A 14,231-nucleotide genomic window follows, 5' to 3' on the forward strand; every position below is an offset into this window, starting at 1 on the left:
TTTAGTGTTTAAGATATGCAGAAGTTAAAAAGACTTTTAAGCGAGTCTTTTTCCCTTAAGTAAGCACAACACGCTAGAAAGCGAGTATGCTATAAATGCGGAATAGCAAGGGAAAAGCCACAATATGAATCTTAGATTGTTAGATGAAAGATCCAGCTTAATATGCACAGAGAGACTTCGTAAGGTGAGAACCCTTGGCAATAATACATGCACGGGATGAAACTCACCAATATATTGAATATAATGAACAAAAAATTACAAGGCCTTATAACTCTCCACTCACTACACTCACGTTCAACTCACTTATAATGATTGTTGCTCTGAAGTTGTATAGACGACACTAGCTCCGTCAGAGATCACCAACTATGCCCCAAACACTCAACCTTACTAACCTCCCATCTTTCAGTCCTATTGCATCCCTCCAAGACACTCAACGTATTAACTCCCAGGGTTTCCTGATCCTGTTGTGTTTGTGCTAGCTAGACTTTCTCTCCCTCTCGAGGTTTCCCAAGCTCGTGCGAATGCATACAACTATTAACTATTTATAGAAATCGTCAACTTCTTCTCCAAGTTAGAAAACTCTATACAATATTGTGATAAAGAAGATTGCCACCTTGGCAATCCGTGTGACTATTCTCCAGGAGCTCCTCCACAGATTTCTCCTTTTTCTTGAGCAACAAACTTGTAACAAACTCTGCCACGCTAGTGATCCGCTTCCACACCACTCCGCTTCAATTCGTCCATGCTGGCGATCCACGCTCCTCACTCTCCATAGGTAGAAACACATTTGCCTATCCTGAGCTTCACGCCTTTCTCATCATTTGACACGAATACTCTACACGTTGGTGTAGCCTAAGCCGCCTGGGCAGATTCCCTTCACTTTATTTCTTCATCGTTGAAGCACTGGATACACTAACCGGCAACGACTCTCTCGTCTCTTCGCTAGTCCTTGGCCTTGAACTGTTCTTCACATCTTCACTCTTGAATTGTGATTCTTCAACTTAGAGTTGATTGAGATTATCTTTGCAATATCTGCTATCTTCGCAAGGCTCAAAGCTAATCTCTAGCTTGTTCGCTTGGACAAAGCGACTCTCTTGGCTTCTTAAGTTACTCCTGGGTAAGCTTAAAAAACACAAGATATATCAAATGAAGCGTTATCATCATCAAAACAAAGAAGCGATTAGTCTGAGCAAGATCAAACTAACATTAATTAACCCTAATCAACTACATTTAAAGCCTAATCAATCCTAAGCTCAAGTAAAACAATTATTTATGTACTGTCTTAGTGTAACAACACTCAGATAAACATATAAAACACTAATAAAGTATAAAATTACATTAATTATTTCAAATAAACCCTAATCCACCCTATTTAAACACTAATGATATTTTATGGTGAACCATGATAGTTCATGACACACTTCACCATGCCGAAAAAGTAAAATTGTCATATAACACAAAGGGTCCATGTAAAAAATCCAACGTCCCATCAAAATAGGAAAGAGAACGAGTTGATTGATCAAGTTCGAAAATATAAAAAAAAGTATACTTTTCAAAAAGAAATACTTATAACATTATCAGCTAAACCATAAATATAAGTACATATTTTTCATCATTAAAATTGATGTAACTGAAAACTGACCAAATTTTATTAAATTATTCTTAATTTATCAAACTATTCAATCAAATTTAATATATAGAACTCAACCAAAGCGGTGGATCAATACGAATTCATTGTTCTATCGTTTCCCACTGAGTTGCTTTCTCCAATTTGGATCGTACTAGGGCTTCGCACGCGGGCTTGTATCATTTATTTTATTAGTCGGATATTATGATACAATTTAGTTATTTTTCTTGTTGTAAAATCATGTCATTATAAAATATTAGTAACACTAATTCTGTAAGTTTGTAGTGTACACTTGAACATTTACTTGGATATATAGCTCCCTAACTCGTGATGGTAGAACTTATATAGGGCTATAAGCTCTCTCGGTTGAGCACAGTTTCTAGGTATAGTACATGTATAACAAAGGATCGTATTGAGAATATGAAAACATCATCTTGAGGCTCTTATTTTCTTCAACCTTTATGTCTCTCTGTGGATAACTCTGTACTTCATAAATGGAGAAAAGATTTTGGACATGAGTAGGGACCTGCAAAACAAAAACGAAGCTACCTCATGTTTGGTCTATCACATAGGTCTTATACACAAGATTTGTTGCATATAAAAAACGTTCAAAAATTCTTACCAAAATTTTGAAAGGGTAGCTTGTATCAAGCTCGCGACACTATTAGTTTTAAAAAAAAGACACTTCGCCAATCTTCATAGGTAACTAACAAAGTAAATGACCTGAAATACTTTAAGATTGTGAAAAACTGAGTATACTATCTTCATAAAAAAACTCTTTCAACTTTTTTTCTTTTTTTCTTCTTCCTGCATTAGAGTACTTTAGGATTTTTTTTCCCTTTAGATTCTTATGTCATTTAAGGTCTTAAAAGTGGCATAAACGAACTATTTGGTTCCAAGGATTGATAAATTAATTACTTTTTAAATAGTTCTGAGGGTTGATATGTTGACCACTTTTTAAATAAGGTTTTTATGGTGTAAGGTAGCACATAGCATTTTGTAGTTTGGTGTTTCCCTGCATTAACCTAGTTTCAATTAACCAAGAATTAGCAGTTACTCAACTATCTGTAACTGTAGAGAGAACTGTAATCATTATGTAGTTTATAATGTGAGTTGTGTTTGTCTAATAAATAATTTAGATTACAACCTGAAAGCATGTATCTTAATTGATTCTTAGTTGCTGGACCAATTGATTGAAGTACTCTCTTCCTCCTTTTTTTTTACCGAATACACGGGTTTTAAGAGAAAAGTGAAGAGTAATAATTGTAGAGGAAAGAAATAAAGAGAAAGAATAATAATTTGATATTGAATGAAGATTAACATATTATTATTTTATTTTCTCTGTCCCTTTTTTATCTTTCCACTTTCCTTTTCCGATATACCATTTTTATCTTCTCACTTTCTGTAATAGTAGTTTTTATATTATTATTGTAATCCCCACTTTTTATTTAGATAAAAAATGGACGGAGAGAGTGAAATAATAATATAAAATAAGATATTAAAAAAGAAAATAAAAAAATAAAAAATAGACGGAAAAAATAAAATAATAATATAAAACTAAGCTTATTTTATAGTAGTAGGATTGATCACATATTTAACCGCAACCGTTTGCAGCAGAGTTAGAAACCATTACCATACGTCACCCGTCAACTTTGCATACACGTTATTAAGAATGATATAGAGATTACGAAGTCACTTAATCACTATGCGTACAAAAAGTATACTCTATTGCAATTAACAAGAAATGAGAAATCTATCGTCCAAAATCTATAATGCAGTTTTGGATACAAAATTGTCGATGGGGTATCAAAGCTACACTATCTGAGCAGAATCACCTAATTGTTAACAATCATAGCATAGCAAGAAGAAACTACTGCCAAGGATTCTGCTTCCTCGTTCCGCTTTGTTTTGAGCTTGACTTCTGTCAATACACAAGAAACCAAAAATTAGGAACAAACGAACCTATAAAAATGAACATGTAAAAAATGTAAGCTCACTTGTTTTAGCTTCTTCACTCTCCCTCGGATTCTATTCTTTTGAGGCTTTAATTTGTATAGCCTCACCATCCAATGGTGCGAAGTGAACACCTGCATACATTAAACTTGAAGTTAGGCATGAACAGACTTTGACTATGAACTTTACTATCTTATATGTGAACCTAGAAGATTAATTCCGTGAACCTAAGATACGTTTTTACCTGATCTTAATCCTTCATATAATAACGATATTTAACATTAGACTTAGTGACAAACTAACCTCTTCAAAATGTGTAAGGCTTGAAATGTTTCTTCCAATCTCAGTACGTCTCACTCTGTCATAGCCTTTACCATCTGTCTCTACAAATCTACACCCAACAATTCAATTAGTTTATTTTAAGTAGAGTATAATTGCTTTATAATGCTAACATAAATCCAAGTGAGTCCGCTGTACCTGTAATAACAGAGCTTGTACATTAGGCTGTTCAACATTATTGGAGTCGCCTGAGAGTCAATCCGGTACTGTCCATCTCTCTTTTAAACGCCAAAGGTAAAGATACATTAGGTCAAACTTGACATACATGAATCGATCAAGGAAATTACCATGGTTTGGTAAATACCAGATAATCAGGCTCTTTGATGTGAGGAAATTCGCCGCCTCCAATACGAACCATCCACAGGAATTTATTGATGTCATCACTTGGGTAACCAACAAGACCTCCGAATACAACAAGCACATATTTAACATCCAAGGAGTTGAAGATTTCCCAAGCCGCCTTCTCTGGAGATGACATGGCAGTCCCAACAGTGGCGATGTGAGTATTATTCCACGTGTTGTTATCAACAATGACAGTGCGATTAGCCATCGCAGTCGTCTGGTAACCGTAATCCCACCAAGACGCCACCTGTCATCAAGTGTTTTGCAATGTTCTGCTATAAGATTCTGTGAATAGATAGTAAAAGATTCTTTTATAGGAAACAGACCTTATCATCAACCTCGGTGTTGTGACTTAACCAAGCGTAAGCCTCTCGGAAGTCATCAAAAACATGCATACCGTCGTGAGAGTGAGAGGTCAAAACAATTGAAGGGGCGGAGTAAGCTTCTGCTGCTGCCCACACACAATGAACCTGCACATAGACTTACATGAACCTAATCACCAACGAAATTAGACAACCAAGTACAGAGAACAGAGAACAGTTTGCATACCACATAGAAACCACACAATGTAAGGACGGTCAATAGAGCAAGAATGGACGCCTCTAATGGTAAAACAAGTAGTCTTTTCGCCACTCTAGTCTTCAACTTAGGCTTCTCAATGGATTCCTTCTCTTTATCCTTTTTTCGGTTCTTCTTTGACGGACGTTCCTTGACCAGATCTTCATTACTTTCAGTCTTAGCTACATCATTATGTGTCTGAATGCTGGCCTCCGCAGCCTTTGCAATCAAACACAAAATCATTTAGTCTCAGTATGATGTTTTTTACTCTTCAAATATAATGAGTGAAAAAAAACTATCTCACATCATTGTCGGAAGTTTCAGATGCTCCAAGTATCTGAAACTTGAAAGATCGTGTAAGAACATCAAAGGCATCAGAAATGGCGATTCCAGACATAACGCAAGCTGCCGGTGCAAATACAAGCATAAGCCTAACCTGAAAGCGAGTCCATGAAGAGAGATGAGAAGATTAAAAATTAAAATTAAATAGCTAATAACTACCTTTCTAATTAGGTTTGGTGATGTATCAAAATAAGAGATACACTAAGTGTCATCCTCTGAAACCACATAACTAGCCTTAAGGAACCATTAATGTCATCTAACAATCAGGAATTTGGTGGAGAATCTCCATTTCATAACTTCAGAGTTAATCCTCCTTTTATAAGGGTGTGAAGCATAACTAACGCCTAAAACAAAATAATAATGATAACCTAGATAAAGGAAAGCAACATGAAGAAAGTGGGAAAATGCCTAATAACTAACAATTAATCAGGAAATACAAATCGAATAAAGTAATAGTTTAGATAATCTGGGTTTGTATCACAGATCTCCTCACCATAACCCCTGAAAAGTACGCTGATGTTACAATGTAGAGGATCACAAAAGAGCTTGCATCAGTCAGTGGCAAAAAACATGCCTGCAAGAGATAGTAAAAGATGAGGAAAGACATATTCTCGGTCAAAATCGTAAGAGCTTTTAAGAGAAAGGGTAAACTTACAATTATTCCAGCAGGAACCAAGAATGCCAATACATTAATGTCCATAAAGTATGATGGCCAAGTAGGTGGTTGATGTTCACTGACACTAGCAATGATAGGTATATACTTGCTTGCATACGTTCTATCACATGAAACCAAGAAAATAGTCAAATGGATAATTTTGTTAATGACATAAACATTTAAAGCTTCACAAAGAGTTCAACATACCCAAAAATAAAGAATAATGCAAAGCATACTGATATATTCATATATTTGAATAGGTTATGACAAGAATTATAAACGATGTTCAGGAAGCTATATAGAGTAAGAAAAGGAAGAGTAGCTACAAAGAAGATGGTGAAGTAGGTCTTGATCTATACAGTCTTGTTTCATCGGCCGCATATTTCTTTTTGATATAGAACCATATATTATATATTCCGATAGAAATGCAGTTTCATTTGACAGCATCCAAATAAAAATGGTCGACAGCAGGTTTCACCACCAAATTCTAACAAATAAATATAAGATTGCAAAAGAATCTTGAGATATTTCGATTGAATGTTGGCTCATGGAGTGGGCCAATAAAAAATGATGGTGATTAAACAACTACGCTTAAATCAGTTACAAATGAAAGATAAAATTGAAACAGCTGGAGCATAAAATGCTTGAGAAGGTAAAGGAAGAGTACAAGAAGAGACAAGACAAATGGAGTGACAGGAATAAGATTTATTGATACTTAATTTTGTAACAGAGAGACCGGATCTGACCATAATTAAGATTTAATTATAGTTAATAATGCCATTAGATACATCAACTAAACCGCGATAAGAACACAAAATCTACTTCCCTTATTGAGAATGGCCGCAAGAAGAGTACAATTGCAATAAAAAAAAGCAGAAGTAGCAACATACTGATAGACATCACTTATCCTATCCTAAGGAAACCACTGGAAAACCAGAAAATTTGTGTTCTTTTCTATTAATTCTTTCAACGATGATTACAAACAGAATTAGTAAGAGCTTAAATATTGAATTGGGACTAGCATAATCAGCAATAACCCACTAGTTCTAACTTAACAGACTCCTAGTGCTAACTACTTATCTTACTATTGGTACGAACTTCGAATTTAATAGCAATACTTCGGTATGTTTGCTAATACTGACTCTTAACATAAATTACTGAATCAAGATAGAATTACTATTAAACAGATATACTATACGTGCTGGAATAATATCACATACGGATCAAGAAGACTCAGACTTCTTCCGCTCCAGCCCATAGTCGGGCTAGAAGCTACTAGCATTGCAAGTGCAACCACCACAGCTGCCAATACAATCCTGTCTTAACAAATATATTATAAATATACAGCTGGATTGTAAAAAACTGTGTCGTAAAAGTAAGAAGAAGGTAATGACATCTTACAGGCCAAGAGAAAGTACAACACTAACAGCAACTTTGAACATTTTCGGAGAAAGAATACCCTTAATGTAATACACCAGAGCAACCACATGCAGAATAATAAACACCTGTGTAAAAAAGTTAACAATAACTCTGTTAAGAACTCAGTAAGTTACAATCACAAAATAAATGCAGAAACAAATACAAAATGTAACTAAAAACCAGTAGGTAGAGTCTTTTAACGAATCTGTATCGCTTGCTTCAATTGGTTATATGCAGTTAGGATGTGCCAAATCACAAGGTAAAATAAATTCTTCAAATATGATGCAATGAAAAAATTGCTCATTGAGCTACAATAGGATTGACATAAAGGTAATCAACACTTACCAAAAATGATCCAAAATGTTCAGATGTCATTACTGCATTAAATCCAACAACTGGAACCAATGCTGCTAACAGTGTACCGAGAACAACCTACAATGTTGAACCTAATTTCAGATAACAGTTATTGCAGCAACAACAAATCCAGAAAAGGGATGAAAGTGTAAAGCTTTCCACAAACCCAGGAAGGTGTACAGACAATATTGGGCCGACATAATGTATTGTATAATGACAAAATAACAAGATTTTATATGAAAGAAGTGCTTGCATCATCAAGTACTAATTAAAAACACATCAAAAAGTTAAAATATAAGAGTTCAGATACTCACAAAAGGAGCATATGCAATGTAGAGCCGAGATGAATACCGACCGGTTACAATGCAGAGGAGCACATGCATGGGAATAAGATTAATAATGAAGGTATACCCTCCCCAAGAGCATACCTAGAATAAAAAAATATATTACATGCATATAAACAAATAAATAATAATTTAATTGGCTAAAACGAAACAAACATGGAGAAACTGAACATAAACATACCATGTAGAAGTATGCTACAGCATTCAAAGTGGCGTAAAATAGAGATCCCGTGTTTAATGTCTGCACTTGGAAGAAAGTGTTATAATATAAGTTTGATACAAATATAGAGAGTAAAGAGAAAGAGCTGCTGCTAGTACATATATAATTTTCACAAAAAGAAGCAAACAGTTGATGCTTAGACAGTGTGACATAATTTCAGATTATTGATCCAGAGTAAACGACAGATAGCAAAAACAACGGCCCTATCCATTATGTAACAGTCAATTTCAAAGGCTAAAAAGAAGGATCATTAGTACATTACTAGATTAGAGAAACAAGAGGAACTTTATCTCACCTTAATTTACTAATTTAGTGCAAGTGCCAAGATACAATATAACGCACCTTTACATATAGATAAAATGTGAAGATCAAGGCAAATATTGCTACAGCTTCATTATCATAGCTTCCAGCCACAGATCTAGAAATATAAGATGGGACCTGCAAATAGAGTAGTAGCCTTTTAAACTAGTTTATTTTGTCAAGAAGAAGAAAAAAATGATTGTCAGCAGTAAACAAAGAGATGCAGTGCAGTCTGAACCATTCATGATTTTGTAACAAAAATCAAATCAAGTATATATAATTATTGCAAAAGTTCATATGATTATGTCTTTAACCTTGATCATTAGAAACCCTTATGGGAAAATGTCAACTTCTACAGTACCGAAGAAAATAAAATAAGAAACTCAACGACAATAGGAATTATTGCTTTAGTCACTTATTTCATACTATCTATTTGTGTATGTGTTTAGGAGATTTACAAGTCTGATTTCTTACAAAAATATTTACCTAAAAGACAACAAGCTAACTTGTACTTTTAAAACAATAGATGAAAGGGTGTGCCAAAACAGTTGAGTTTATTGTAGAATCCAACAGAAATTTTGTATATTATTAGTTGCATAATTACCATAGCTAAAAGAGCTGCTGCTGTCAGGCCTGCACCTGTACCCTTCACTTCCTACAGTAAAACATAGTTCATATAAACAAATATTCAACAGAAAGAAATCAATAGCCTGTCCTGTTGTTTCATTTTCTGACAGGAGAAAGTTTAAGTGCAGAAAAAGACAAAAGGAATCAGAAAATCAACCTTTGTAAGAAGGTAGGTAGCCCAAGCAGCAAAAGCAGAAAAGATTGGAGCAGTAAACACACAAACAGTTTCCACAGACAAAGGAATGTTCAGGGAATTGAGAACCCTGTAACCAGCATAAATTCGTAGAATCAATCATACTGTGGGAATCATTATATCTTTGAATAAAAAATAAGCGAAACCATGTAAGTTCAACACATCAAGAAAAAGTCAGAAATGCACTGCAATTAAATACTTACTTCCAAATGGTTCCTGCTGTTAATGTTAATCCAGGATACACAGTTCCACCAATCACACGGCCTAGTGGGTACCTTGACACGTGAAATATAGAAATTGCATTAGTAAGAAAAAAAAATCACAATAAATAAGCAATTCTCTATTACAGATATGATATGTTACTCCAGTTCACAAATAACATTTACCAGGTCCTGTCGTCAAACCAGTTCCAGAAGTCATATATTCCATTCTTCGTCAAGAACTGCAATCAAATACTAATGATATGAATCCTCTTTGTGGCTTATAATTTTGTAGAAAGCAGTTTTGAGGTATGAATGATTACAAATATTGGCCAGTTTCTGCGAGGGATTTAATGATTAATGATTGTTTCAAAGATATCTTCATAATTGTGGAACAGATGAAAAACAAATCAATGCTAAACTATAAAATATGACATCACATAAGAAGAAATAGAGATAAGAAGTCATAAACTAGAGATGCATATGCAATATTATCATCTGACCAAGTAATTTAGCCAGTGGTAAGAAAACACTCATTAAAAAGTTCATATGAAAAAAAGAACTATAGTAATAACTAATAAGCACTTACGAACTGTGATGTAAGATATATAAGCGTTGAAGTAAAGGGAAAAGATAACAGTAACTGAAAACTTAAAAGGCAAACTTAATTCTAAGTTCAAAATTCTAGGGATAAGGACTACAATGTCAAAGTTCAAATTCGAGGGATGAGAACTAATACTTCCCTGAGAAATTCAAAATGCAGTAATAAGATTCCCTAATTTCCATTGAGTTTTTTTTATAAAATCAACCTGAGTTATTCCGCGCAACTGAAAACAGGAATGCTGAAAGTCTGAAACTCAATATTGAAGCTACAAATGAGAGAAGACAATTGAATGAGAAAATAGAGTCTATATGCTGCCTCTCAAAGCCATCAATTTCTTTTCAAAATTCCTGAAAACAATTCACTCAAACATATACTCTCTGGTGGTAATTTTCAAACTGAAGAGACAAAGCCTCCTCTGCCCATGCTCACACTAATGGCACTACTAAGCTAGCTTCATATCATGTACATATTAACCACTAACCAAACAGACCTCTTTCATCACAAATCGATTAGAATTTTGTTGTGAGTTCAGACAAGATACCAGGCCAAGTTCGCAAAAGAGTAAACGAAAAGCAATCAAGAGCGAAATTGTAACCTGAGTAACTCGATAATTGAAGTAAGGATCAAACTCATGGATGACACTCTCGTATTTGATGACCTGCAATCACATAATCACGTAGAAGTTAGGATATCCAGGATTCAGTAGCCAGTGAGAAATCCGACTACCACTAAAATATCACAGACAAATACATATTCAGCTGTATCCGTAAATCGAACGAGTACGATGCCAAACTGATATCTAAACCTAAAAGACGATCAGATCTACTAGATTGGGATAAAGATATCTTGCAGCGAGAAGACTCACGGAAAAGAGCCGGATCGAGAATGCGAGAACTCCAATCAAGATGAGGATGAAGAAGGCGAAAACATTCCCAAATGCGTCCCTCAGAGACGATCCTTTGGCGGTCTCTGAGACCGCCATTGTTGAACAGATAGACTCGGAGATTTAGATGGGAAGATCACAGGGTTTTGGCGGAGAGTTTTGTGAAGGCGACGACGGGGAACGAAGACTTCTACTGAAACTGTGTACGGACCCCTCTCAACTCGCAATGAGATTTATATTTATATTTACATTAATATATTTATTTCGGAGTATACACATCTGATATTTGAGCTTCCCCCAATTCAACTAACTTCGTCTTTTTAGAGCTCAGATTGATGAACAGCTCCATCTCCATTGGTTGTACGTTGTAGTTGTTTATGCAAATGATCAATCTCCTTTAGCATGTCTGTGATCAATGCCTCTAAGACATTTCGTAGAACATTTAAAACGGAATCCTTCTATCTCTGCTACCTCCTGCTGTATGTTCTCTACGATCACCTCCCGAATTCGGAGTATTGACGATGATGTTGCATCCGTTTCTGTCAATCCTTTCCTGGAAACTATAACAACTCCGAATGCTCAGACTCAATCTCCAAATTTCACGAGCTTAGACCAAATCACTAGAACTCATTCCCATTTCATCAAAACAAACTTCCTTGAATGTCAGGACCATACACGTCACTGGAACAACCTAATCAGATCCTACACTAGACTTTCTGCTTTTCACGATGCAGTCCAAGGTTACCTTGATATGCTACAAGCTGGATTCGCGCGGATCGCTACACGCTTCCCATCACTCTGAAGGCGGCCACTCAAATCTATTCCATCCAAACAGGGCGCCAGTTCCACGCCGTTGCAGTTCGTCGCGGGATTGAGCTAGATGAGTTTTGTGAAAGCGGTTTCATCAATATGTACGTCAAATCAGGAGACGTTGAGAGTGCACGGAAGCTGTTCGATGAAAACCCTGACAGAAAGTTGGGTTCCTGGAACGCGCTGATTGGGGGGCTTTCTCGAGTTGGCTGTGCAAACGATGCAGTGGAGATGTTTATGAGATGATGAGAGCAGGGTTTAAACCAGATGATGTGATGATGTTGAGTGTAATGCTGGGTTGTGGGAAATTAGGTGACTTGAATCTAGCCCTTCAACTACACAAATGTGTTCTTCAGGTCAAGAACAGTACAAAACAGGATATGTTGATGATGAATTCTCTTACAGATATGTATGCTAAATGTGGAAGGATGGACTTAGCTCATAAGGTCTTCTCTGAGATGGCTAACAGAAACGTATCTTCATGGACATCAATGATTGTAGGCTACTCCACACAAGGATTTGTAGAAGAAGCAATCGAATACTTCGATCATATGATTGACACTAAAGTGGCACCAAATCATGTAACTTTTCTCGGTGTTCTGTCTGCTTGTGTTCATGGAGGATTAGTAGAACAAGGTAAGCACTACTTCAACTTAATGACTGATGTTTATGGAATAAAACCACAAACAAAGCACTATGGATGCATGGTGGATCTTCTTGGTCGTGTAGGTTTGCTTGAAGAAGCAAGAACGATGGTTCAAAGTATGCCAATGGCGCCAAATGTGGCGATTTGGGGCTGTTTAATGGGTGCTTGTGAGAAATATAGTAATATAGAGATGGGAAAGTGGGTTGCTGAGCATTTAGTTGAGCTTGAACCTGGTAATGATGGAGCTTATGTTGTATTATCGAATATTTATGCAAGCAGGAATATGTGGGCAGAGGTTGGGAGATTGAGAGAAGATATGAAACTGAGGAAGTTGCCCAGAGTTTCTGGCTGGAGCCATGAAAGTTCTTCCTGCTAATCATGTTTAGAGGTGTGTTTTCTTTTTTTAATGCCTGATATATTATTTATAAAATTCAAATAAACATAGAGACTATGAATTGCTTATACTCCATAGCAAATAGCAATGAGATTTGTGTATCTTTCTTCTGTTTTGTTGTGTCTAGATCATTCAGGGTGTGCTAGAAAAGAATGGATTGTGGCAATGAAAGGAGAGGAGAGAATTTGCTATTTCTTTTAAGTGATTGAATTAGTTCAATATATGATTAATTTATCAGAAGTCTCCTTGAATGTAGAGGTTGCTGCTTCCAATGGCGGATCTACTTGAGGAAAATAATCTATTTTTAAGAAAATTCACTTAGATTTATATTTGTGGATTTCATGCCTCTATCTGATAAATTAGGTTCGATTATTTGGTAAATGAAGGATGAATTTATGCTAAATCAATGATTTTTTTTCATTTTCTTATGGTATCTACCTTCAGTTATGAACATTTTGTCCTCAATTGCGCCTTATAGCATAGGCATTTCTGCTCAAAAATGTCCGAGGAAAAAAAGTAATGGCAACTTTTTAACCTCCAGTGGGACAAATTCCTGAATCCGTTGCTGGTTACATATGTTTTTTTTTCTTTTCGCAATTCTATATTAACAAGGATAAATTTGAGACCGGAGTTACTTGCGTATCTGTAAGTACATTCTCTGAAAGGTTTACTACCATATAATAATATCTATAAACTTGACTTTTTTTTTCTTACAGTTACAACCCTTCACTACATTCGGTTACGAAAATTTGATGTGCCAACTCCTTATCTTCTTACCCCTATAAACCCGAATAGCAAAACCACAATATTAGACCTGGTATCTTTGACTTATCCGACATCTCTTGCTACCCCGGCTTTGTCAACCACTCGGTTAGTGTTCTTTAAACACAATTGATTATCTTTCTCCCACGATTTTTATTTAAAATTTTCAATTCACCCTTCATAATTGACCATTTTAAAATAAATATGAAAAAAAACTCTCAAATTAAAAAAATATTTTATAAACCTTCTACTTAATTAGAAATTTTATCTTTCTAATTAAGTAGAAGGTTGATAGAATATTTTTTCCCTTGTTTTCATTTTTAAAGATTCAATTTAAAAACCTATTGTTCCTATTTTTATAGGATATTTATTTTATCAGGAAAAAAGTAAATATAAAACGCCACACGTATTATAAGATATTTCTAATTATGTAAATAGTTAAACTAATCTATCTCTCAAATAAGAAGAATATTCTATAAACCTTCTACTTAATTAGGAATTTTATGTTTCTAATTAAGTAGAAGGTTGATAGACTATTTTTTTCCTTGTTTCCTTTTTAAAGATTCAATTTTAAAGCCTATTGTTCCTATTTTTATAGGATATAAATATGTTAAACTAATCTACCGACATAAATTTATATTCAGTAAAGTGATAATATG

At 35.1% G+C, this 14,231-nt stretch overlaps 2 protein-coding genes across 2 annotated transcripts; one reads left to right on the forward strand and one right to left on the reverse strand.

Moving 5' to 3' along the window:
• Positions 1 to 1,001: 1,001 nt before the first annotated feature.
• LOC141250221 (uncharacterized) lies at positions 1,002 to 11,059 on the reverse strand. Its single transcript, XM_073669888.1, has 23 exons — positions 10,943 to 11,059; positions 10,673 to 10,735; positions 9,660 to 9,715; positions 9,477 to 9,548; positions 9,238 to 9,343; positions 9,058 to 9,108; positions 8,496 to 8,591; positions 8,115 to 8,174; positions 7,904 to 8,017; positions 7,581 to 7,667; positions 7,218 to 7,321; positions 7,037 to 7,132; positions 5,817 to 5,937; positions 5,655 to 5,735; positions 5,124 to 5,255; positions 4,811 to 5,038; positions 4,588 to 4,731; positions 4,224 to 4,508; positions 4,058 to 4,137; positions 3,884 to 3,971; positions 3,625 to 3,714; positions 2,020 to 2,153; positions 1,002 to 1,122 (listed from the first exon to the last, which is right to left on the reverse strand). The coding sequence occupies exons 1-23, from the start codon at positions 11,057 to 11,059 to the stop codon at positions 1,002 to 1,004; spliced, it is 2,526 nt and encodes an 841-aa protein (XP_073525989.1).
• A 316-nt stretch (positions 11,060 to 11,375) lies between these two features.
• Positions 11,376 to 12,792, forward strand: LOC141250222 (uncharacterized). Its single transcript, XM_073669889.1, is given in 3 exon segments — positions 11,376 to 11,727; positions 11,730 to 12,005; positions 12,008 to 12,792. Coding segments are annotated over 3 exon segments (1,413 nt in total).
• The last annotated feature ends 1,439 nt before the right edge of the window (positions 12,793 to 14,231 follow it).

Source organism: Phyllobates terribilis, unplaced genomic scaffold (genome assembly GCF_046119375.1).
Source record: "Phyllobates terribilis strain yellow unplaced genomic scaffold, ASM4611937v1 Scaffold_5440__1_contigs__length_51660, whole genome shotgun sequence".
Classification (NCBI taxonomy): domain Eukaryota; kingdom Metazoa; phylum Chordata; class Amphibia; order Anura; family Dendrobatidae; genus Phyllobates; species Phyllobates terribilis.

Excerpts from the sequence above, each read along its gene's own strand:
- LOC141250221 (XM_073669888.1), bottom strand. The coding sequence starts at position 11,059 with ATGGCGGTCTCAGAGACCGCCAAAGGATCGTCTCTGAGGGACGCATTT. Across the intron at positions 5,039-5,123 it reads CTGAAACTTCCGACAATGAT|GCTGCGGAGGCCAGCATTCA; the intron begins GTGAGATAGTTT and ends TTGATTGCAAAG. Across the intron at positions 1,123-2,019 it reads TACGATCCTTTGTTATACAT|CTTACCCAGGAGTAACTTAA; the intron begins GTACTATACCTA and ends GTGTTTTTTAAG.